Here is a 22,403-nt window from a genome sequence, read left to right as displayed (position 1 = left end):
GTAGCTGCACATTACTTAACAGAACACAAACAAAGTAATCAAGACAACAGGGTCATCTTCCACATTTTTTTATTTTTGTACACAAAAAGAAAATGGTCTTGCTTCCATCTGGGGGAATGGAGAGAACCTGGAACACAGGAAAACTTCACAAATGAATTTTGCAACCTTTTGTCAAACAGACCTTCAGGCATCAAAGATGATGGTGTGTGCGGGTCATTTTGTTTTATTAGACAAACAAGTTCACTGAAATAGCTAAATCCGCTATATATATATAAAATAAAATAAAAAGGTTTTTGTTTCCAAATTTAAGCAGTGACAACATGCAACATACTCTGCCCAGTTAGAGTTCTTTAGCTTCACAAACCGTTGACATTTAACAACCCTTCTCAGACAAATGCCTCAATTGTCTTCAACTGAGAAAGACACACGGCTCTGAGGAACTGAACCAGAACCACAGAACGTGACCCTGATCCAGAGACCCCCAGAACCAGACTGCATCCCGTTCCGACTCGTCATCGTATCATCACTGAAGGGAGGAGAATGGACTAAATAAACAGCTTCACCCTTTGAGTAAATGGGTCGGGTTTCAAAAGTGGACCATGTCTACTATACATTCAGCGCCACCTTTTACAGCCCGAAATAGCAAACAAGACTTGCCCCTTGGTCTCCACATTCCTTTTTTTAAGTTCACAATGACATTATGACCCATAGGTCCAGTGGGGGAATTAATTTGGGAATTCTTTCCTAGTGGATGATCATGCCAACCATCTGCCACAATATTTATTCCAATTACTCAGTTTCAGAGTAGAGACACATTTTAACTTCAAAAGCCAGATATATGTTAGCATACAGCAAACAAACTACGTCCACATTCCACAACGCATTGCAGTTGATATTTGTGAAAGATTTTCACCTATGATGACATGTCCAAAATCGTGACACCATGTTTAAAAATGTTCTGTTTTACTCGATCCCTGTGCTCTACCATCCCTTACCCTTTTATGCAGTGGGTACAGGTGTTGGGGGCATGACGGGCGCGTCAGGCTTGACCCCCTTCTGCTCAGAGATGGGTGTGGTGGGCAGAGTCTCCTCCTTGGGCTCCACGATGCTGACATGGTCGGGCAGGGGCTTCTTGGGACCCATCTTGCCGCTGGGGTCCCATGGGAGCATGATCTTGACCTTGATGCCGAGCACACCTGAAGAACAGAGATGCACCATTTACGAACTTTTCGAGAGACATCAAGTTGAAACACTGCCCAGAGGAATACACAGGTCTGTTATCACATTCACATCTGGGAGTGGCTCAGTACAAACTATTGGTTACAGAGCTAGAAGGGAGAAAAGTGGAGGATAGAGTACATCGCTATTCGCTCCAGGGCATATAATTAGTACTGCAGGATGAAGCAGTGATCACTTCCTCCACAAGAGGTCCTCCAAGACAATCCTGACTTCATAACATAATTTTAGACTCGACCGTTAAGACTAGATGCATGTCCGTCTAGAATAATAAAATGTCACATAAAATTATGTTATTTTACTGTCAACATTTGTATCCAATATCAGCTGGTTGAAGTCACTTTGTCGTTTCAACTTCTAGTTTCCTTTCCGAGCAGTGCCATGCTTGATCGAGTGTCTGTATGCAGTACACGCATACGCTTGTATGAGTAGCAACAGTTGCAATACCGCTGTGTGGCTTCAGCACTGAGCAGGGCACTGACATGCAAGTTAAGGATGCATCAGGCATCACACATGCATGCGGAGAAAATACATATTAGTTATTAGTCTGCACCGTGCTGCCCTACGCACAGGTGCTGTGTGTGCCTATAGTGGTGGTCTGTTTAACACTGCTCAAAGGCACCGCTCACTTCACACTGGGTGTGATTTTTTTAAATAAAGTACATTATTTCACTGCATCTGCAATTCCTTAGCCCTTCTCAGACAAATGCCTCAATGTCTTCAAACTAAAAGGACACGCTGCTCTGAGGAACTGAACCAGAACCACAGAACGTGACCCTGACCCAGAGACCCCCAAAGCAGACACTGTCCTGTTCCGACTCGTCATCGTATCATCACTGAAGGGAGAAGGTGGCTTTGAGGAGCCATTCTATAAAGTCTTGCCTGCAGTCTAGTAATTCTGAGGGTTGAAGTGCAGTATATGTGCTAGTAAGCCAATACCTACATAGAGGGAAGGAACGCACTCACACACAGTAGTGCTCATTGAGGTAGTAGTGGTTTAAGTCTCTAGCAAGCATCCACGTTCTTCATGCTGGACAAACTTATCACTCCCTCGCCAAATCTCAGTGTCCGATTATAAATTTAATAATCCAAAGAAAGCCCTAAGCAGTGGCATCCATCAGTTTTAATCCACAATAAAAGAAATGTATAATAAAAATCACACCCGTGTGAAGTGGAGCTGTGTGTGTGTGTGTGTGTGTGTGTGTGTGGATCATGTGTGTGTGTGTGTGTGTGGATCATGTGTACCGATTTTTGTGACATTTGAAGAAAATATGTAGGAAAAGGAGCAAAAAGTGTGTTTTGGAGAAAATTCAAGATGGCGGAAATCTATCATGGCGCAAATGGGCGTGGCCTATATGGGGAGATGCGTCATGACCCAAGGAATCCAGGGAAAAAATATTTTTAATTTTCCGACCTACGGTTCAAGAGTTACGGGCCAAAACGTAAAGTGGGGTGTTATGGCGCCACCATGCGGCCAAATGACACAATTATTTTTTATTTAATCCTTGAAACCATTATGAACCTCCTCTCCAAGTCTTGAAACTCTAGCCACAATGGTTTGCGAGAGACAAATAATTGAATGTGAGTTTTTGCGATTCCCATTATAAGTCAATGGGGAAAATTAATTCACTAATAAATTAATATCAATTAAACTATTGAACCTTTCTCTTAGCAAGTTACTAGCCCACGATTCCCGAGTAAGCCGGTCGATTTGACATATGGCGCGAGTGTGTGGTGGCAAAACTGTGGGACTAGTAGCGTGCCGAAGTTTAGGAAGTTCAGGCTACATACAGACACACACAGACCCACACGGCCACGTATAGGGAGCCTGTTCTTCACACAGCTCCAAAAAGCATTCCTCTATATTGAGGATCAGTAACCACACACAACTAACATTACCTGACAGCATTCACTCCTTTGACTCCATCATCTTTCTAAAGTCTGACATATACCATGGCTTTGATCGACACAAACGTTTCTCAAACTGTAGGTGAAAGGAAAGCAAGTTTAACATTTGGTTTGTACTGACCCTGTCTCAGCAGGACGTGACGGACGGCTGTGTCGACGTAGTAGTTGACGGGGTCTCCACTGTGGATCATCAGGCCATCCACAAACTTCATGGACTTGGCCCTCTGGCCCCTCAGCTTACCAGACACCACCACCTCACAGCCCTTGGCTCCACTCTCCATGATGAACCTCAGAACACCATAGCAAGCCCTGCAAAGCGGGAGAAGATGATGAATAAGGGAAGGCGAAGAGGGGGGTAGAAGATAGAAGCCTTTACAGTACTGGTTTTCAAAGTGGGGTCCAGGGATCCCCAAGGGTCCTTGAGGGGGTTCCAGGGGGTACCCACTACCCAGTAAAATTAGTAACAGTATAAATATAACAATGTCTTAACTTCCTCAGCCCTTCTCAGACAAATGCCTCAATGTCTTCAAACTAAAAGGACACGCTGCTCTGAGGAACTGAACCAGAACCACAGAACGTGACCCTGATCCAGCGACCCCCAGAAGCAGATTGTGTCCTGTTCCGACTCGTCATCGTATCATCACTGAAGGGAGAAGGTGGCTTTGAGGAGATATTCTATAAACCTTTATCTACAGTCTAGTTATGCTGAGGGTTGAAGTGCTGTATGTGCTAGCTAGTTAACAAACACATACATTTTATTTTTCCGTTATTCTAAAATGTATGAAATGTTTTAGACCCACTGCTTTACCGGAAATAAAGGCTGGTGGACTTCAAAAACAGAATCTTCGTTTCAAATGTGTGGTAGTTTCATTAAAAAAGTATAAAAACACCAACTATTTGGAAAAGGTACAAATCATGAGTGAATATATTTACCTACGCACGGCCAGACCACCCAGCAGCTTGTAACGCAGAGACTCAGCCTGAGCGATGGCGCACAGTCCACGGGTAGCAACTTTCTCAGCATAGAGCTGTGAGAGGGGAAGAGCAGAAGGAAATTCAAATAGTAGTTTGAACTGCATGGCCAAATGTCAACCACCTTGAACGGTCTCCTCAAAAGTAAACCAATCACAAAACGTGCTGCCAACCTGTGCCAGGAAATGCCCAGTCAAAGTTATTAAAGGGATATTTCCCTTGCTCAAAAAAACGTTGTCATTTTATCATCTAATCAAGCTTTTGGCAACAGCACAGACAGTTTCAAGTTGCTTGATTCAGCATTTAGATATTTGACATTCATTTTATCAGACACTCCATGTTAACCATGATAGATTAGATTCATCATAGTAATGCATTTTATTTATAACACTTTACATTCTTGCGAATCTTTAAGTGCTACAGGGTTAAAAGCAAGGCATAAAAACAGCGTTATAGGCAACCAAACAATTACATGGGACCCAACTAGGCTAGACTAAAGGGTCAACTTAAAACTATGTCAAAACAAGGCAAAGACAAAAAGAAAGAAAACAAAGGCCCAGGAATAATTAAATAACGCTTTAATGCTACAACCCTTCTCAGACAAATGCCTCAATGTCTTCAAACTAAAAGGACACTCTGCTCTGAGGAACTGACCCAGAACCACAGAACATGACACTGAGCAGAGACCCCCAGAACCAGACCGTGTCCCGTTCCGACTCGTCATCGTATCATCACTGAAGGGAGACGGCACATTGTACCCAACGCACACATTTGAACTACTCGACATATCTTAAACATAACATTATCCCTACACTCCCTCGCTCCAGATTGACAGATTTCATGGATTAAAGCTGTGACCCCACAAAAGAATCATTTGAACTGGGGACCCCCCACGCTGACAAGTACTTGAAATTGCAGGAGATGAGGCATTCAAACTTTTCTCTTTCGTGATGTATTAAAGGTCATCTGGGGACACCCCCCAAACTCATGTGAGGGCCCCCCAGGGGGTCTGGACCCACAGGTTGAGAACCACTGTGTTACAGCACAAGAAATCAATGACTATGCTAGTTTACATATACGGAAAAATGGCTGGAGATAATGTCGGCTCCCTTTTGAAAATTACCAACACATGTTGAACTCTTCTGCCTAGTCAACAGCAAATCCGGATTTGACTCCTTTCATGCTCTAGATTTGAAACACTGCCCCAGCATACGTCGATTGACACACGTAATGATGGTAGACTCAATTGAATTTGCAAAGGCCTGACGGATAACGTGGAATATATACAATTTTCCCCCCCCATCTCACACAGTATGGGATGCAATGATCATATAAGATGGCCAAAATCATACAGTGTTTACGCCATCATCCCCGACAGTCTCTAGCCATGCAGGCAGGACAGAATGGTTATAAGACGCAAAAAAGATACAACTATGTAAAAATGTACCAAACTGAGCATTAAGACTTTCTCTACAGTCATCCATCCGAGCATTCTCACCTCCACGCTGCCCTCAGGGAAGCCAAACCTCTTCTGGACGACAGCAGTCAACTCTCTGATGCGACGGCCCTTCTCTCCCAGCACGTTCTGGGTCCTGGAGAGAAAAGCACAAATAAATGAGTACAATTGCATCCAAAGAAATAAAGGACGAGTGTCATTTGTCCCTTAGCCCTTCTCAGACAAATGCCTCAATGTCTTCAAACGAAAAGGACACGCTGCTCTGAGGAACTGAACCAGAACCACAGAACGTGACCCTGACCCAGAGACCCCCAAAGCAGACTGTGTCCTGTTCCGACTCGTCATCGTATCATCACTGAAGGGAGAAGGAATCTTGCGTGCTGCAGACTAGTAATTCTGAGGGTTGAAGTGCAATATGCGCTAGTAAATAGAAAACTACACAATGGGAACCCTCACACAATAAGTAGTACGCATTGAGACAGTGTTTTTTAAGACTGCAGCTGGTCTAGCATCCCAGAGGGTAATAATATGACAAGGTAGACATTGATGTGGGAGGTGAGAACCGTCTTTGGACTTTTTAATATATACGTGAATGGATTTGATGCCGGCACAAGCTGCGATAGATTCGATTCTACTTTTAGACTAGGTCAATTTTCCCTCCACTCAGATAACTGAACGATGGACACCATAAGCAACAAGGCATGTGCATGTTTCGGGGACATGATAGTCAGATGGCCAGGAGGTTAGGTAATCCATTACTTCATGTTGTGCAAAATGAATCATTTAGTCATATGTCTCACAGCTTGAGCTTTTAAAGACAGCCCTCATCTCCATATTCAAGCTTTTCGTTTTTCCGTAAATTAATGCCTCTACGCGATCATACTACAGCATCACATCGCAGATCCATAAGCTTGAAACACGGCACGAAATGGCACGTTTTAAGCTTTCAAATCCGCTACTTTTGCCATCTTTGACTTTGAATTTGTTTGTCCTGATAAGTTATTTTGGATAAGTAAGAGACTGACCATTTAGATTAGGTTTCACTCAACAACAATTAATCAGTGTGGTAGTCGTGCTAACCTTGTAGCCAGAATGATGATCTCAGTCCTGGTTGGGGTCACACGCACCTCCACACCGGAGTAGCCATCCTCGGCAAGCTCACGAGTCAAGAACTCGTTCAGCTCGGCCTTGAAGATACCGTCTGCGACGAACTATGTGGGGGGGGAAAAAACACGCATCAATATAACATCTTCTTAACAGCTTATGTGTCTATCATCACTGTAGAAGTTGTCCTTGAGCATAATATCAAACCATGGTTAAAGCGTTATTTTATACTTTGGCTATTACAAAATAACTGATAGGCAAGCTCATAGCGCGTCACTTTTTGGCACGCTACGAGCTTGTAGATCTGCCACTTCTGAAAAATCATGAAAATGTGGTCAACTCTTCAAATATACTATTAAACATTTAAAGCAGAATTATTTAACTCAAATCTTTTCTTCTAGGGTCCCTTGTAATACCACATTTTCAGACGGGGGTCAAAAGCCAAATACATATCATTTTGGGGGTTCCTGACATGAAAATGTTTGAGCAGAAAACGGTTCATCACATATGTAAGAATCAGGCTCAGGTCTTAATGGGTTTATGTGCAGAATCATGGATGTAATCATGTATTCTTATGGTGAGCATATTATTCATTACTTGTGATTCCTCTGAACTATGTCAACTAATAATGTCAGTACTGTAGCTCCAACCAAATAGTCATTCTGGCTAACAGTTGACAGGAGATTCAACATAACCACTGTCACCCACTTTCTACAGAGATGCTCACTTTAGCTTGATGTGTGCCGTAAGCTACCCTACTGGCTGTATGATCAGTCCAACCAACATAACATGGAAAGGATAGACAAATAGCACAACTGGAAGCAGTGACAATATGACGAAAACACGTGTCAAGAACTTAATTAATGAATGAATACAGAACTCTGTATACAACGACACTTCGCAATTTCGCATGAACTCCTCTCACCCTGGGATGGCTAGCCTGCATTAGCAGTTAGCTATCTGGCTAGATACATGACAAGAAAGTGGTTACCCCAACAGCCCCCGTCAATGGATATGGACCCAGGCAACACCGGTACAACCAAATAAACTCTACGGGACCATGTGAATGGTAACGCGGCGTTTATGTGACCACCAGCGGGTCAGTATGAGGTGTACTGCGGCCCCCGGCAAGCAGACACACACAGACTGAGATGCCATGTTTGCGACGTGAGGAGAGACCAGTGTGTGCATCTGACACAATCCTAAACGGGAGAGCGTCGAACACGTTCATCCGACAGTCAACTGGACGCAGGACACTTGTATCTAACGTGAGATTATGGCATTTTCGGGAAACTGGGTGTCTGTTAGGGTTAATTTATCATAAAAAGGGTGCTAACCTTCCTCTTCTTGGAGATTTGCACCGCCATCTTCCAATAGGCCGTAGACAGGAAAGGACCTGCGATGGAGCCGGAAATGAATTTATACTAACGCGTACTACTTCCGTTGAACTCCGGGCACACCGCGTTGCTGGGATTTGTAGTTCATGCAAATGTTACAGAACTACAATCCGGTAAAGATAGGATTGAAACAAGTAGGCCTAGTTGTTGTTGTTGTTGTTGTTGTTGTTGTTGTTGTTGTTGTTGTTGTTGTTGTTGTTGTTGTTCAAGCAATAAAAAGGTATTGCAAGTAAGAAATGACAGAACAATATGTCATGGTGTGAAAGAAAAAGACTGGGTGCTCAGAAGATTAAAAAAAATGTGATGAAGGTGCTCTTTGGTAGAGAATTGAAGATGCTAAAGGAAAAAAAGGAAACCAAGGCACTCTTCTTTAAAAATTAAAAAGCCTTTATTATTTTGTGGCTAATTAGTAATTCATATTTCAAAATGAATGGTGGGATAACCCACTCTTTTAGGATGACAACAGCCTTCCTCAGGGTATGTCATGGTGTATTGAAGAATGTTATGTGTAGACTTGTGGAGTCAAAGAATATAGCCTATTCGTCCCCATTTCTTTCCTCAACATTGGAGGCAATGTTTGTTTTTAATTCAATGAAAACAGTCTGGCTATCTGTGTTGTGGTTGTCTGTTTTTATAGGCCTACATGTTTCTTTTTATATGGACCTATTCATTTGTGTCTGAAATAAAGTGGATCAATATATAATATTAAAGCAGTTATGTAAAAGAAAATGCACTACTTTATTTATTATGGGCAAGTAGCCTAAACATAATAATAAAGAAGTGAGCAATATACCAGGAAGTTAATTATACACCTTATCAGGTAAAAAAGAGAATGTACAAACCCATGGGGTGAATAAAACATGTAAAACAAATAGTTCTTTAAGTTACAGAGACATAACTCAAATCTGCAAACATTACAATGGTTTGTTGTACTTTTTTTGAATAACTTGAATTAAGCCCTGCTGCCCTGAGGTGTTGAAGGCTGACAGATCACTGACTGTGCAGTGTGCACAAAAGAAACACATTTGATTTTGATAGATAAAACTGTCCCGTAGATTACATTATACTGCCACCTCGTGGCCAAAATTGGTTACTTTTTTCAACTGTGTAAAGTGCAGAAGAGTGAAAATAAGGACACATTATACTGCATGAAAACAGCTTGTTGCAGTTCACAGACTTTATTTGTATGACAGTTTTGTATGTCAAAGCTTTTAGTAATAAAACCCTGTAAACATATGTTCTATATACATTCACGCATCTCTGATTCTCTGAACAGAAATGTACCCTCTTAAACAAGAAAAATAAGATCATTCATAATTGGAAAACATTTCCACATGATTAAAACCAGACAACTATTCCACAAAATGAAATTCACATTCTTCTTATTTTTGGAGCGGCTCCCCCCATAGTGGAGCTGGAGCAGATGTTTTTAGTGTGAGCACAGATGCAAACCAAGGACTTTGTAAAATTGTATGGCATGGCAAGATTCTCCTTTCAGAAAGCTTGGGGGAGCACTCTGTCTGGATAATATCCTGCATAAAGACTGTAATAAAGAAAGCAACATGGTTTCCTATTCCTACTGGAACACTACAAATACATACTCAGGGAAATGTCACATCTCATATCATGTCCCCTGCACAGTCTGGCACGAGTGACTAGATTGGCCAAAGTTGCTCCATCTCCAAACTGCACTCAAGTCTTCCTTAGTTGGCCTGTATCTTTAAACATGTCTGAGACAACTGACTCTCAAACTCTTATGACACCAAATTTACATTTTCTTTATTCTTAGACTTTTTTCATATTTCCTGACCTCTCAACTTTCAGTGCTTTTTCTGTAATCTGTAGTTTTATGAATAATTAGGCTCAGAAAGGTGAGTTCATTTGTCTCTGGATGTACGCATCATCATCCAGGGGAGGGTGTGGTTGTAGGGGAGGTTGTATCACTTGCTGTTACTTTACATTGTGCTTGCATCGGTCCAATGCACCATTTACCATTCACCACTTTAGTTTTGATAGTGAGCATTAGATACCTTTTATTACTTGACCACAAAAAAGCTATGGGATTGTATGTTGTTGTGCAGTTAAGTGAAAATGAAAATAAACACACAACATGAGCAGTTATAATGTAATAAACATTGAATGTATGTGTGATCAGAGCCACAGGTGGTACAGGGTAAATATCCACCCTGCACATGTGAGCAACAGGGAGCCATTGATTATGACTGACAGAGATACCATGATTCTGGTCCCACGAAATGATTTCTTTGCGACGATCCACTGTTCCAGTCCTTCTCTCACTGGTATGGTATGGCATGAGCATAGACATAAAAAGTAAGGCTGGGACTTTAACTGATTAATTGCGATTAATTAATTACAGAAAATTAACGTGATTAAAAAAATTAACTCATTTTAATCGCACATAGTTTTCGCACCACAGAACCTTCAGTTTCGGGCATACCGATCATAGCGATGCACCAACCAAGAAGAGACAACAAACGCAAAGGGAGAAGTAGCCGATCAGAGCGCTTTGCTTGGCCCAGTGGATGCAAAATTTAGATTAAAAAACCTCACTCGTTGATTCACTCGTACAACAAAAAGTGTTTTACTTGAAAACAATGCTTCTCAGGTCAAATATCGATGTGCGATTAAAATGTGATTAATTGCGATTAATTAATCACAGAGCCTGTAATTAATTAGATTAAAACTTTTAATCGCATCCCAGCCCTAATAAAAAGGTACGGTAGATGCCTCCTCAGACTCTGGGGCGTCTGTATCGCGTGCGCCATTTTAGGGAAGTCAAGCTTCCGAGTGTGTCACAGAAGGGGACTTTCTGTCGGCCAATAAGAGGCAGGTGGGGGTGGGTCTTTTCGTAAACCCAGGTTCGGAGACAGCCAGCAAGTGCAATGCTGTGCCCTCTGGTCTTTTGTTTATTCGAACGCACCCTAGATTCTGAGAAGTCCCGGAAAAGTGGTGCGCTGTGATTGGCCAGTAGTCACTTTGCGTGGCTGCGTGTCTTCCACTGGGATGGCAGCTGCGATATATCTTTTCGTATGCAGTCAGCCTCTAAGAACAGCTGAGCCACCCAATGCTGTGATTTGCCAGTAGTAAGTTTGACTGGCTTGGAGTTGTTGCACGTCGCTCCAATGAACTGCAGCGGCGGATGAGGTATCTAGCTTTTTATATCTATGATGAGAACCATGATATGATCATCAGCAGGTGGAGTGGAAGACCCCGCCCACCTTGACTCCCTGGCCGACAAGGTCGTTGTATTCGGCCACAGCCTTCTCAGTCTGCAGGACCCGGACCTCCACGCCTTTCTGTCTTACAAAGTCCAGAGTGAAGGAGGGGACCTGGAAGATCAGCAGACAGACCATTTCATTTCAATGAAACAATGTAGCTGAGGTAAAGATATTGGTATTTGTGGGAAGGTCAATGCCTCAACATCAATATTAACATAAGACCTCAATGTCATCACAGCAGCCAGTAACGACAGAATATGATTCAACATTTAAGTCTACACAGTTAATCAAAAATGCTTGTCTTAAAGGTGATACACCATGAAATTTCACTTTTCCTATTTTAAAACCTTTTTTTGGGGTCCCACTAGCACCTTCTATCCTCACAAAGTCCCATTTCTGACGGTTGTGTCTTTCTCTGGTTTTGAGAAGGCGAAGGTTAAAAGTATCCCACGGGTTCTCAAAACAGGCTATCCAGATTTGATGCCGATTGTGGCATCATCATTTTTTCAAAAAGATTTTGGGGGGGTGGCGCAGTTCAGGCCAAAGGTGGTACTGCAGCTGAAATGCTCTGAGAGCCATTCAAAAATGAGAGAGGCTCTCTATTCAGGAGTGGTAATTTAGCCTCAAACCTTTTGAAAAACGTTTTTGGGACATAAACAATATGACATAAATACTTTTTAAATGCATGGTGTATCACCTTTAAAGAATATAGAGCAAAACCCCCAAAGAGTGAAGAGATGAATTCCATTACCTGAAGCACCTCGTTCATTCCTCTGCCAATAACCAGTGTGTCGATTCCCTTCTGTAGAATCTCCTCCACATCAGTTGGCTGCACTCCTGGGGTATGCTGGGAGTGTGGGATAAAAATAAAAATGATTTATTTCATTATTCTTTTAATAATACCATATTTACTTATATAAATATTTTACACTTTGTCTATCAGTGTCATGCAACAACAATACAATAGATTAGCTATTAAGTCACACTTTTTTTTATGATTTCTGCCTATGACATCCATCCATCTTCAACCACTTATCCGGAGTCACCATGACCCGCCAGGAGTTCACTTCTGTTGTACCGGCTCATCCACCATAGTCCTTTAATTCTATTGCACATTTATGATTATGTACACAGAAAAAACCTGGAGTTACAACACAGGAGGAGATGCTAAAGTACTGTAAAATAACTGTTACATAACTGACAACATAACTGCCCAGAAGGTAATTAAGCAATATTATGATGTTGTCTAACCCTCATCACATTTCGTATTCCTCATTAATTCCGTACAATTTAAATGTGTGTTTCTTTTAGAGCTATGCTCCTGAAAGGAGCTAAGTTCCAATATCTGGCTTTGTCCGAGACGCGAAGCTTGGCCTAGATCTTTGCACAAAGCACCCAAAGTTTGTTGTACGCCCAGGGTCACAATTGCCAAGCTTTGCGGGATGCTTAATGAAATTAACTCATAAATAGCACCGCTCACTTCACACTAGGTGCGATTTTTTATTCCTTTTTTTCTCCTTTGTGATGTGTGAGCAAATGTAATGCCAATAGAACACCATTCATTCACATCCCTTTGAAATAGCTATTTATTTGTTGTAAAGACACAAAATAAATAATAATAAATAACCTTAAAACATTTAGCTAATGGGAAAAGGTTTTGAAAAATAATTTAGAAATTAGAAAATAGAATTTCACAAGGCAAATGAGAAAATACACAGCCAATAATCCATGTTCAGTTGGGAATCTGTGTGTATCCATCCTCTTTTGTGTCTGTCTGTCTGTCTGTCTGTCTGTCTGTCTGTCTGTCTGTCTGACTCACTCACCCGAGTTCCAGTCTCTCTCCAGTCCCATGCACGGCTGCCTCCAGGCCACAGCTTACAGTCCTTGTAGGTGGAGGAGCATCCCTTCACCTTCATCTGGCCCCAGGACAGAGACAAGATCTCTGGCGAGGACATGGTCCAGTTGCACCACCTGCTGGACAGATACGGCGAATAGAGTTGTAGCCAGGTTGTACTTTGTTGTTGTAGCCTCGTTTTGAGCTGACTAGGAACACTGACCATTGATAAAAACCCCTGGCATACAAACAGATTTCAAGCCAAATAGTCAGCTCAAACCCAAAACCATATGCAAAACTGATCAATCGCTTCACTTATTGTCACTTGATCAGTGATCATCATGGCTAGGCTACGTAAATGTTAGCTGGTTGGCTAAACAAGTTACAACCCTGGTGGTAATCAAAATGGAAATGGCCCATATTTAACAAATGTATTTGTGTCAGCCAGGCACCGAAAATAATAAAGTATTAAAAACACTTCAGACTTCAATAAGCACCATAGCTGGATTCAAAAAATCTGGACAGAAGAAAATGCAAGTTACTCACCTCAACAATGACGTCGCTGGTGTCTAGCCACGCCCCCCACAATTAATAACTCAACTCAAGTTATTTCAAATATTTTATTTATATAATATTCAAAGATGAAGACTGACAGTGTACGCAAAAGGTAAAGTAATATCATTTTATCACAAACACATCAAGCAGCCGTTTCGTACAAATATCCAGTTAGCTGTTTCTTACAAATATTGTTTTTAGAAATTCACATATGTCCACAAAAAGTAAATACAACAAACACAACGCTTTTTTTTGTTTGAGATGTTAGCTTAAACAAATGCACAAAAGGAGACCCCACAATATTCGACATCAACCATCATATTTGGAAAATACATGATGCAAGCATGGAAAACTGGTCTCTCTCACACACACATACAGTATACCAATGTAAAGAGTGCACCACATTAGATTGAGTATAAAACGTAGTCATGTAACATGTATTTCACACACAGGGCAACTGGAGTCTACAGCAGGTATTTTAAATGCATTGATATGTTATAAATCTCCCTGAGATTCCCAAGTAAACATCTATGTACAAGTGATAATATGTTAGTAGTTTGACATGAGAAAGAATACAGGCCTCAATACTGTAGGGCCTTTCCACAGCACCATAGAACGGCTAATAAAAGTGTGAAATTGTGTTTCCATTTGTGCACCAACCCCGCATTTATGGATTTACAGTATGGTGCTCAAAACATAGTGTGCCTGTTGGCGAGCTTAATGACATAAGTATTCAATAACCAAATAAAATCAAAGGGCATCCTCAGCATCAGACACCAATGCTACCTGACTAAGCAGCAAACTATGGTTGACTAATCTCTCACTTTTCTCTCTCCATCTCATGGATATTCTCTTGCACACACACACAGACACACGTCTCTTTCCTAGCACTACTTTCGTCATTCAAAAACTCAGGTTCACAGGAAATACCACACACAAAAAGAAAACAGTTGGAAATCTCACCCTGCATGCCAATATAGTACAGAGGATTTAACAGTGTAAAGTACCATGAATTAATTGTTACATTTTGTGGTATTCCCCTTTAACATGGTTTGAAAAATGGCAAAAAATTACATTTTCACAAATAACTAGTAGTGCAACTTGATGTTAGTACCTAGAAAAGTTCTATACAACGTATTAGCTCATGCAGAGTTTTTGCTTGTGCAACTAGTTTAGACAGCAGTTCAGAATCACACCCAGTATCACTGGGTTGTATTGGGGGCAAGTCCCTGTGACATACTAGCATCATGTCCAGGCCAGGGTGTACTAGCATACAAAGCTGCCTCAAGCTAAGGACCAGACACATGGCTTGTATACGGTTGGTTCCTTGGGCTAGTCAACTTCAGTGGATCACTTAGATTTTGACCAAATAGTTGCAAAACAGTGCCAATAACTTAACATTCTGCAGAATGCAGAATCATGGATCTATTCAGAGAACAAATTAAAGCAAAAAAAAAAGAAAGAAATCAGGCAAACTATCTCCCAACACAAAAAGGGTGGAAAATAAAATAAACATCCATAGCAATAACTGTGCAAAAATATTTAAATCCTAAGAATATTTTAGGATAAAAGAAAAAGAGAAAAACAATACATGCTGAAATGCATTTAACATTGTATGACAAAATATTTGGTTTCTGGATATCTCCCCATGTGGGCAACTGCCATCACATATACTGCAATGATTAAGGACAATGGGCAAATCAATCCGTTAATCTCTTCTATTAGTGCTCTGTTATCGGTCCGAGTCCGGTCTTCCTCTAAGGTGGATGTTGCGCTATGCAACATTCACAGAGTCAAGACAGGTCTGTGTCCAACGCTTGGCCAGCAGCCAATCAGACCACTCGATGGCGGACCTCTCCTCCTACTGCAGCCAATCAGACCACTCGATGGCGGACCTCTCCTCCACCTGTAACGTCACTGTTTCCTGGCAACAGAGGAGATAATTCTGGGGGCGAAAAGAAAAAAGATTTTTACACACAATTAGTCTTTGTTTTGAACTATATTATATTATATAAACCCTAATTAGGGCTGTCACAATTATTACATTATCGTCTAATCGTGATTTTTTTTTGACATAATCGTGATTATTTTTCATAATCGTCATAATCGTTTCCATGTTGAAAAATGTTCATATATTTTAAAAAAAGGTAAAAAATAGTGGAAATAGCAGATCTACAAGCTCACAACGCGTCGCATCGCGACGCGTTGTGAGCTTGTAGATCGGCTATTTCCACTATCAATGTTCTTTTTTAAAGTTATACTATGTAACTTTTTTTATAAAACATATCTTAAAATTGTCCTAACTATTAAATCGCTAAAGTTTTAGAACCCCCACTCTGTTAATTTCAGCTCCCAAAGCCTTTTCTTTATATGTGTTCTACTGAGCCCTGGTGGCCGTGACCGGGGCTGTTTTTCCCGGCAAAATTACGTCATATGCATCATTCTGTACACGTGTCTCCCTACCGGCCAATCAAAGCCCAGATCATACACTGCTGAGCTCTTCAGGAAGTACACTGCAGTGTTTACACTGGGCTAGGAGTCTAGCATATAACTCCCCAACCGAGGCTCGTAGAGGGACACGAAAGACCTCTATGGATAGGTCTCGGCGAGGCGAGGCGGACGCGGTGGTCTGAATGCCCGGTCCGCGGCGAAAAACGTCCGAAAAAAGCAGACGCGACCGCGGTTTGCTCTACTGCTACTGACCACTAGTTGAGCAACTTACACAGTATAGCTTTAAGTATAAAGTTGTCAAATATGTCTTCAATTTCTTTGTATATTTAGGTTATGTGTCATCTACCATGTACAACTTCAAAGCCTAAAAGCCAAACAGAAATGTAATTATCAATGACAAAAACACAATTAAATCGTTAATCGCCAATTATTTGAGTGACAATTAATCGTCTTGTAAAATGTCATATCGTGACAGCCCTAACCCTAATGTTCCTATTCTGGGCATGTTATAGTAAATAAGCCAGAAATCTGCAAATATAGGCAGACGTTCTGTGAAAATAGCAGATCTACAAGCACGCATTGTAAATTGGATTCCATAATGAGCCAAGACAGAGGCCAGTGTCTTAAGCAAAGTTTAGACCAAAGATTTTACAATTCTTATAATTTTAAGCTCAATTTATACTTTGTTGTACGACAGTCTAAGTACATAATATTCATAAATAAAAGGTTACATAGTGCCGCTTTAAGCATCTAAACAATGTTGCAAAGACAAAGTCCGATTTACCCCTTAAATACTGTGCCATCAACAGATACTCACTCCAAAACAAAAGCACAGATTTTCTGGGAAACTTCAACAAACATGAATATGATGAAATATAAATTATGTTGCATCATGCCTGTGCTTAGCAGAACATGTAATGATCCATGATGAGTTTTGTAAACCACATATTCAATATAAGTTCCTATTATAATTAAGTTATTACTGTCCTTCTCCACACTCACCCCTCGTCATCATCAAGCTTGTATCCGCCAGAGAAGGTGGCTTTGCACCATCGCTGCCATCTTTTGCAGCTCCAGTGTGGGCAGTGGTAGGACTCCCATTGGGGTTGGCAGGTTTAGCTTTAGACGGTGTCCGTTTCTTCCCATCCACAGTGTCAACCTTCACCTGGCAGAGGTTCTGCAGCAGCCCCATGAAGTCAAACTCCTCTCCTGAACACTCGCCTTGCCTTTTCAGCAACTCAAGCACCTGTTGTACACAACACAGAACAGTAGTTCACAACTGGGTTCCACACTGGGACACACGTTTAACTGTGGCTACAAGATGTAAAATATGCATGTATTCTTTTTGTAGAAAAGAATTGACATTAGAGCAGCTTGGACAATTAAATATTTGTTATTCTACAACTGCTGTTGTCCTGCTCCTGTGATGCACCAGGCTTGCCCTGTTTTGCTGAGGTGAAGCAGTAGACTCCCTTTCTTCTCATGTATTGCTTTTGTGTTTCTCTCTTAATCATTGTGAAATAGAGCCACTTGTGACAACACATAAAAAGAAACGTGGCCCGGGTGGGAAATCATCACTATCTACTTAAAACGTGGCTGACGATGTGTCTATTGAACCAGCCACACTGGCAGTCAACCATCATTCATTGGGCGGTCCTGCTGTAAATCCCATTTGGTATGTAAAACGTTGTAAGCGTGTGTGGTGAACTGTAAAGTCATACGAGCCACTGTGGCCTGTGTACACAGTAACGCCTGGATTTCTGCCCTGAAAGCGACACTGAGTAATTACGCGTGTTTCCTAAACCCACCAGGCTTGAGCTAAGACCCTCCTCGCGGAAACGCCTCTCTCAATAAGTTTCCGCGAGGCGGGACTTAACTCAAGCCTGGTGGGTTTAGGAAACACGCAGTAATTACACAGCCCATGTGTCCTGATTTTTAATCACTTTTAATCTGGTGTCCGTATTTTTGAGCATGTCATTATAAGTCGGTGACGTTTTTCAAATTTTATATTTTTTATTCATTTGTTTGCTTATAATCTGAGTGTTCTCGAATAAAGATTTAATCAAATCTATGTTTTTGGCGTGAAGATTTTGCACGTGGATACACAGACACACACCTTCATGTACTTGTAGGACTTGAGTTCGCTGAGGTTCTCCTGCAGGTAGAGCACGTACATGGCGAGGTCGTCCCATTGGCCGCCAGGGTGGGGCAGAACGTCCACAGTGGGCAGCAATTCGTACATTTTCAGGAAACTTGCGTAAGAATGGCAAAAGAGTGGACGGAAGCTGGCATAGATGACCACAGGGACGAGCGTAAGGTACACCACCAAGTTGACCAGGCTGAACATCAGAATCAAACAAAAGAGAAAGATCATAATTTCAACATCACCGTATATATCATATTGTTTGATTTTTAAACACTTTCAATCTTTTTCCTTTTCAATTTATTTTTTCAACATGTTTAATTAAAGTAGTAGTTCACCCCCAAAATTACCTTTTTTCTATTGATTAGTCACGCCATGGAGAGTAGAGTTATTTTTTGGTTTTTGTCACATTCCTAAGACAAAAATTTAATTCGAGTAGATTTACCCCCATTGATTCCGGATGGGGACCCGTTTCGAAACGGGTCCCCATCTGGAACGAATGGGGGTATATGTATTGTTATCATCACATTTTTGTCTTAGGAATGCGACAAAAAACTAAAAAATATTATTGAACTCTACTCTCCATGGCGTGACTAATCAATAGAAAAAAAGTCATTTTGGGGGTGAACTACTCCTTTAAAACTAATTTTGGGAGGGTGACTTGAAATATCACATGAGCAAGAAGACCCCAGACGAAAATGTTCAAACATTTGCAAAAATGCGCTAAAAGAACTAGCCTTAAAATGAGCAATTCTTCGCATTTTCCAAAAATGATAAAATAGGTCTCAAGTACCTGAGCAATGAGAAGACCCCGACAGCGATGAGCTTGCACTGGACCTTTTCGGGAACGGTGGAGTCGTTGACGAGCAGTCCGGTGCGCAGCGTGCATCCAAACTCATCGGTGACTGAGGCCAACTGGAGGTAGTAGCCCAGGTAGACACAGGCACACAGGAGGGTCAGCAGGGTCAGGCCACGACACAGCAGGTATCGAACCAGCAACACCCGCGAAAAACGCTTGGTCTTCAGGTAGTTCTCCATCAGGGGGTACATGAAGCAACCCTCAGTAGGGTCACTGGCCACAAGAGGGCAGGAGGGAGATGGAGTAAATTGTAAATGGTAAATGGTGCATTTATATAGAGCCTTTATCAAAGGCGCTTTACAGAGCTTGTGCATTACATTCACCCATTCACACACACACACATTCATACACCGATGGCTGAGGAAACCATGCAAGGCACCAACCTGGTCACCGGGAGCAACTAGGGCTCACTCTTCGACACTAACTCTGGTGGAGCCCGGGATCGAACTCTGTGTTCTAATGTTTATCTACCCCTGAGCCACTGCCACCCGTGTATTTGAAGAAAACACAATTTGGCATTCTCTGTCATATTTCTGTTATGACTAACTTTACAAATACAATGTTCTTTTAAACAATAGAATATAGAAAGTGTGAAAAGCGAAACACAAAAAGTGTGATTCAGGGGTCTTACCTAGGGCTGTCACGATTATGATATTTTACATGACGATTAATTGTCACTAAAATAATTGCGATTAACGATTTAATTGTCTTTTTGATGTTGACAATCACGTTTCTGTTTGGCTTTTAGGCTTTGAAGTTGCACATGGTAGATATGACACATAACCTAAATATAGAAAGAAATTACTGACATATTTGACAACTTTATACTTAAAATCACACCCGTGTGAACTGAGCGGTGGTCGTGGAGGCTGTGCAACAGCACTACTGAGTGGGTGCAGCGGGGTTAGTGTGCTTTACAATGCTGTAGTTTCTTCACACACTCTAATTTATTTGACCCTAAAACATTCAGTTTGTTAATAATAATACTTGACCACACATGCTGACCCACCCTTCCCCCCTGTGTGTGTGTGTGTGTGTGTGTGTGTGTGTGTGTGTGTGTGTGTGTGTGTGTGTGTGTGTGTGTGTGTGTGAGAACAACAGCGCCCCTCCCTTAACATGTGTGGTCAGAAAAGGTACTGCAGGCTTGAGGCTACATACACGGCCGGACGGCCGGACGGACGGACGCATACACACACGGCCACGTATAGGAGACGGTGTGACCACCGCTCAAAAAAGAACATTGATAGTGGAAATAGCCGATCTACAAGCTCACAAAATGCGACGCGTTGTGAGCTTGTAGATCTGCTATTTCCACTATTTTTGACATTTTTCTTAGACATGAACGTTTTTCCAACATGGAAACGATTATGACGATTATGAAAGATAATCGCGATCATGTCAGATAATCGCGATTAGACGATTATGTAATAATTGTGACAGCCCTAGTCTTACCTGTCTAAGTGCGAGCTTGTAGATCTGCTATTTTTGAAAAATCGTGAAAATGAGTGCAAGTCTTTGAATATCTTTGACCCGATCTTTGACCCGACTTCTAAATCCTTCCTCTAAATCATGCTGTTCTCAAACCTTTTCTTGTCAAGGACCCCCAAAATTACAGGTATTTGGCCACGGACCCCCCATCTCAAAATATGTTGTCCCAGGGACCACCCAGAAGTAAATATTTGAGTTACAAATGTTCGCTTTTAAGTAGATATATTGAAAGACTTGGCAAAAAAAATCATGATTTTTCAAAAAATAGCAGATCTACAAGCTCGCAGCGTGGCACTCGGTGCCGCGCTGTGAGCTTGTATATCTGCTATTTTTCAATAGTTAAAGCAGTCAATAATCCTAGGCCTAAATGGGCCAATAGATATAGAAAGTGTGAAAAGCGAAACACACAAAAAGTGTGATTCAGGGGTCTTACCTGTCTAAAGAGGCAGTGGACAGGCTTGTGGTGGCCATGCGTTTGGCCAGGTTGACGGCCCGGTTGTAGCAGCAGTCCAGTTGTTCCATGATGAAGCCCAGGTCAGACTGCAGGATAGGAGCGGTGGAGAACCTCCAGAACAGAGCCGGGCCGTACATCATCACCGCCACCAGAAGCAGGATGTAGGGAAAGAACTGACAGGATAGTGGGGCCGAGGAAAGAGGGGTAGGCTGGGATTACTGGGGGAATTCAATACTGTACGTGATCAGGGTTCCCCAAAATTAGTTTTCCCCCAAGGGCCGAATCATGTCTAGGGTACCAAGCCGAGGGCCACAACATTGCTGGGGGGCGACGGTGGCGTTCCCACGACAGTTCAGATATCGTCGTTGTCGGGTGAAAATCTTGTATATCCAAAAAACGTTCGTTTTGCATTTATCATTTTAAAAATGATTTAAACTAGTGAAAACAGCCGATCTACAAGCACACAACGCCCGTTGTATGCTTGTAGATCTGCTGTTTTCACTACTTTTGTGCAACGGCCTTGTATGATTTGCGAAAGAACGTACACAACTACACATTTGGAGATACGAGATTTCCACCCAACAACGACTATATACTAGTGTTGTTGCTGCTCTTATACCACCATTATTACTGGGGTTGGTGGGGGCCAGACAGTAGCCCCCCGCGGGCCGCAAATGGCCCGCGGACCGCCTATTTGGGAACCCTGGTTTACTGTTTCTGATCATTTACTTCTGTCCCACCTTGAGATTCTGTTGGCAGATTATAAAGTTACACCTTGTCAGTGTTACTGAGTTTCTGTTTCAAGGAACAGGTTGTGGTCTCTTCATTTCCTGTCACAATGCTGATGTTCACAGACACCGCAACGGGAAATAAACATTACTAATTTAAGACTAATTTTATTTTGTCAAGTGTGGAAAAAGTCTACACCACCTCCTTCACTACAGCACACTATCAAGCATTGTAAAAAAAAAAAAAAAAAAAAAAAACCCTACCTGATTAACATGCCTGAAATATGTAAGAATTGTGAAATTTCATTTTGTCAAAAACTGTTACTTTTCAGGAGTTAAATTCCTAAGATAACCTGATGAAGGTCTAAACCAGGGGTGCCCAAAATGTAGATTGTGATCTACCAGTAGATCACAAAGGCTGTGCAGGTAGATCACATGAGATGCCCCTAAAATAGAATTTAAATATAAAGAAACAAATTTATAAACAAAAATCACAAAACCCCTATTTTTTGCAACTACCACTTGAATTAAGGTGACATGATTGATTGACATCAAAAATGACCTGTCAGTTACCTTCAT

The 22,403-nt window shown here is 41.6% G+C and overlaps 3 protein-coding genes across 3 annotated transcripts; all 3 read right to left on the bottom strand.

Moving 5' to 3' along the window:
- Window positions 1–52: 52 nt before the first annotated feature.
- Window positions 53–8,072, bottom strand: rps3 (ribosomal protein S3). The gene is made up of 7 exons (XM_080731483.1): window positions 8,014–8,072; window positions 6,653–6,783; window positions 5,615–5,708; window positions 4,078–4,172; window positions 3,266–3,453; window positions 996–1,196; window positions 53–127 (listed from the first exon to the last, which is right to left on the bottom strand). Exons 1-6 carry the CDS (start codon window positions 8,041–8,043, stop codon window positions 1,000–1,002), a joined length of 735 nt encoding a protein of 244 aa, XP_080587609.1. The 5' UTR covers window positions 8,044–8,072; the 3' UTR covers window positions 53–127; window positions 996–999.
- Window positions 8,073–11,282: 3,210 nt separating this feature from the next.
- Window positions 11,283–13,267, bottom strand: LOC308289867 (mth938 domain-containing protein-like; the record flags this gene model as incomplete). Its single annotated transcript, XM_080731636.1, has 3 exons — window positions 11,283–11,423; window positions 12,064–12,159; window positions 13,136–13,267. The coding sequence occupies 3 exons, from the start codon at window positions 13,265–13,267 to the stop codon at window positions 11,283–11,285; spliced, it is 369 nt and encodes a 122-aa protein (XP_080587762.1).
- Window positions 13,268–15,575: 2,308 nt separating this feature from the next.
- Window positions 15,576–22,403, bottom strand: LOC308290187 (pannexin-1-like; the record flags this gene model as incomplete). Its single annotated transcript, XM_080731962.1, has 6 exons — window positions 15,576–15,646; window positions 17,155–17,398; window positions 18,269–18,491; window positions 19,089–19,367; window positions 21,076–21,269; window positions 22,398–22,403. 6 exons carry the CDS (start codon window positions 22,401–22,403, stop codon window positions 15,576–15,578), a joined length of 1,017 nt encoding a protein of 338 aa, XP_080588088.1.

Source organism: Nannobrachium achirus (genome assembly GCF_963921795.1).
Source record: "Nannobrachium achirus genome assembly, chromosome: 8".
Lineage (NCBI taxonomy): Eukaryota > Metazoa > Chordata > Actinopteri > Myctophiformes > Myctophidae > Nannobrachium > Nannobrachium achirus.
The sequence above is the reverse complement of the archived record's forward strand: the minus strand, read 5'-3'. Positions and strand labels throughout refer to the sequence as shown.

What these genes read in the sequence shown, in the direction of transcription:
- rps3 (XM_080731483.1), bottom strand. Translation starts at nt 8,043, where the DNA reads ATGGCGGTGCAAATCTCCAAGAAGAGGAAG. An exon ending in ATCATCATTCTGGCTACAAG is followed by an intron (nt 5,709 to 6,652) that starts GTTAGCACGACT and finishes TTTTCTCTCCAG; the next exon opens with GACCCAGAACGTGCTGGGAG. An exon ending in TCCCTGAGGGCAGCGTGGAG is followed by an intron (nt 4,173 to 5,614) that starts GTGAGAATGCTC and finishes CCCCTCTCACAG; the next exon opens with CTCTATGCTGAGAAAGTTGC.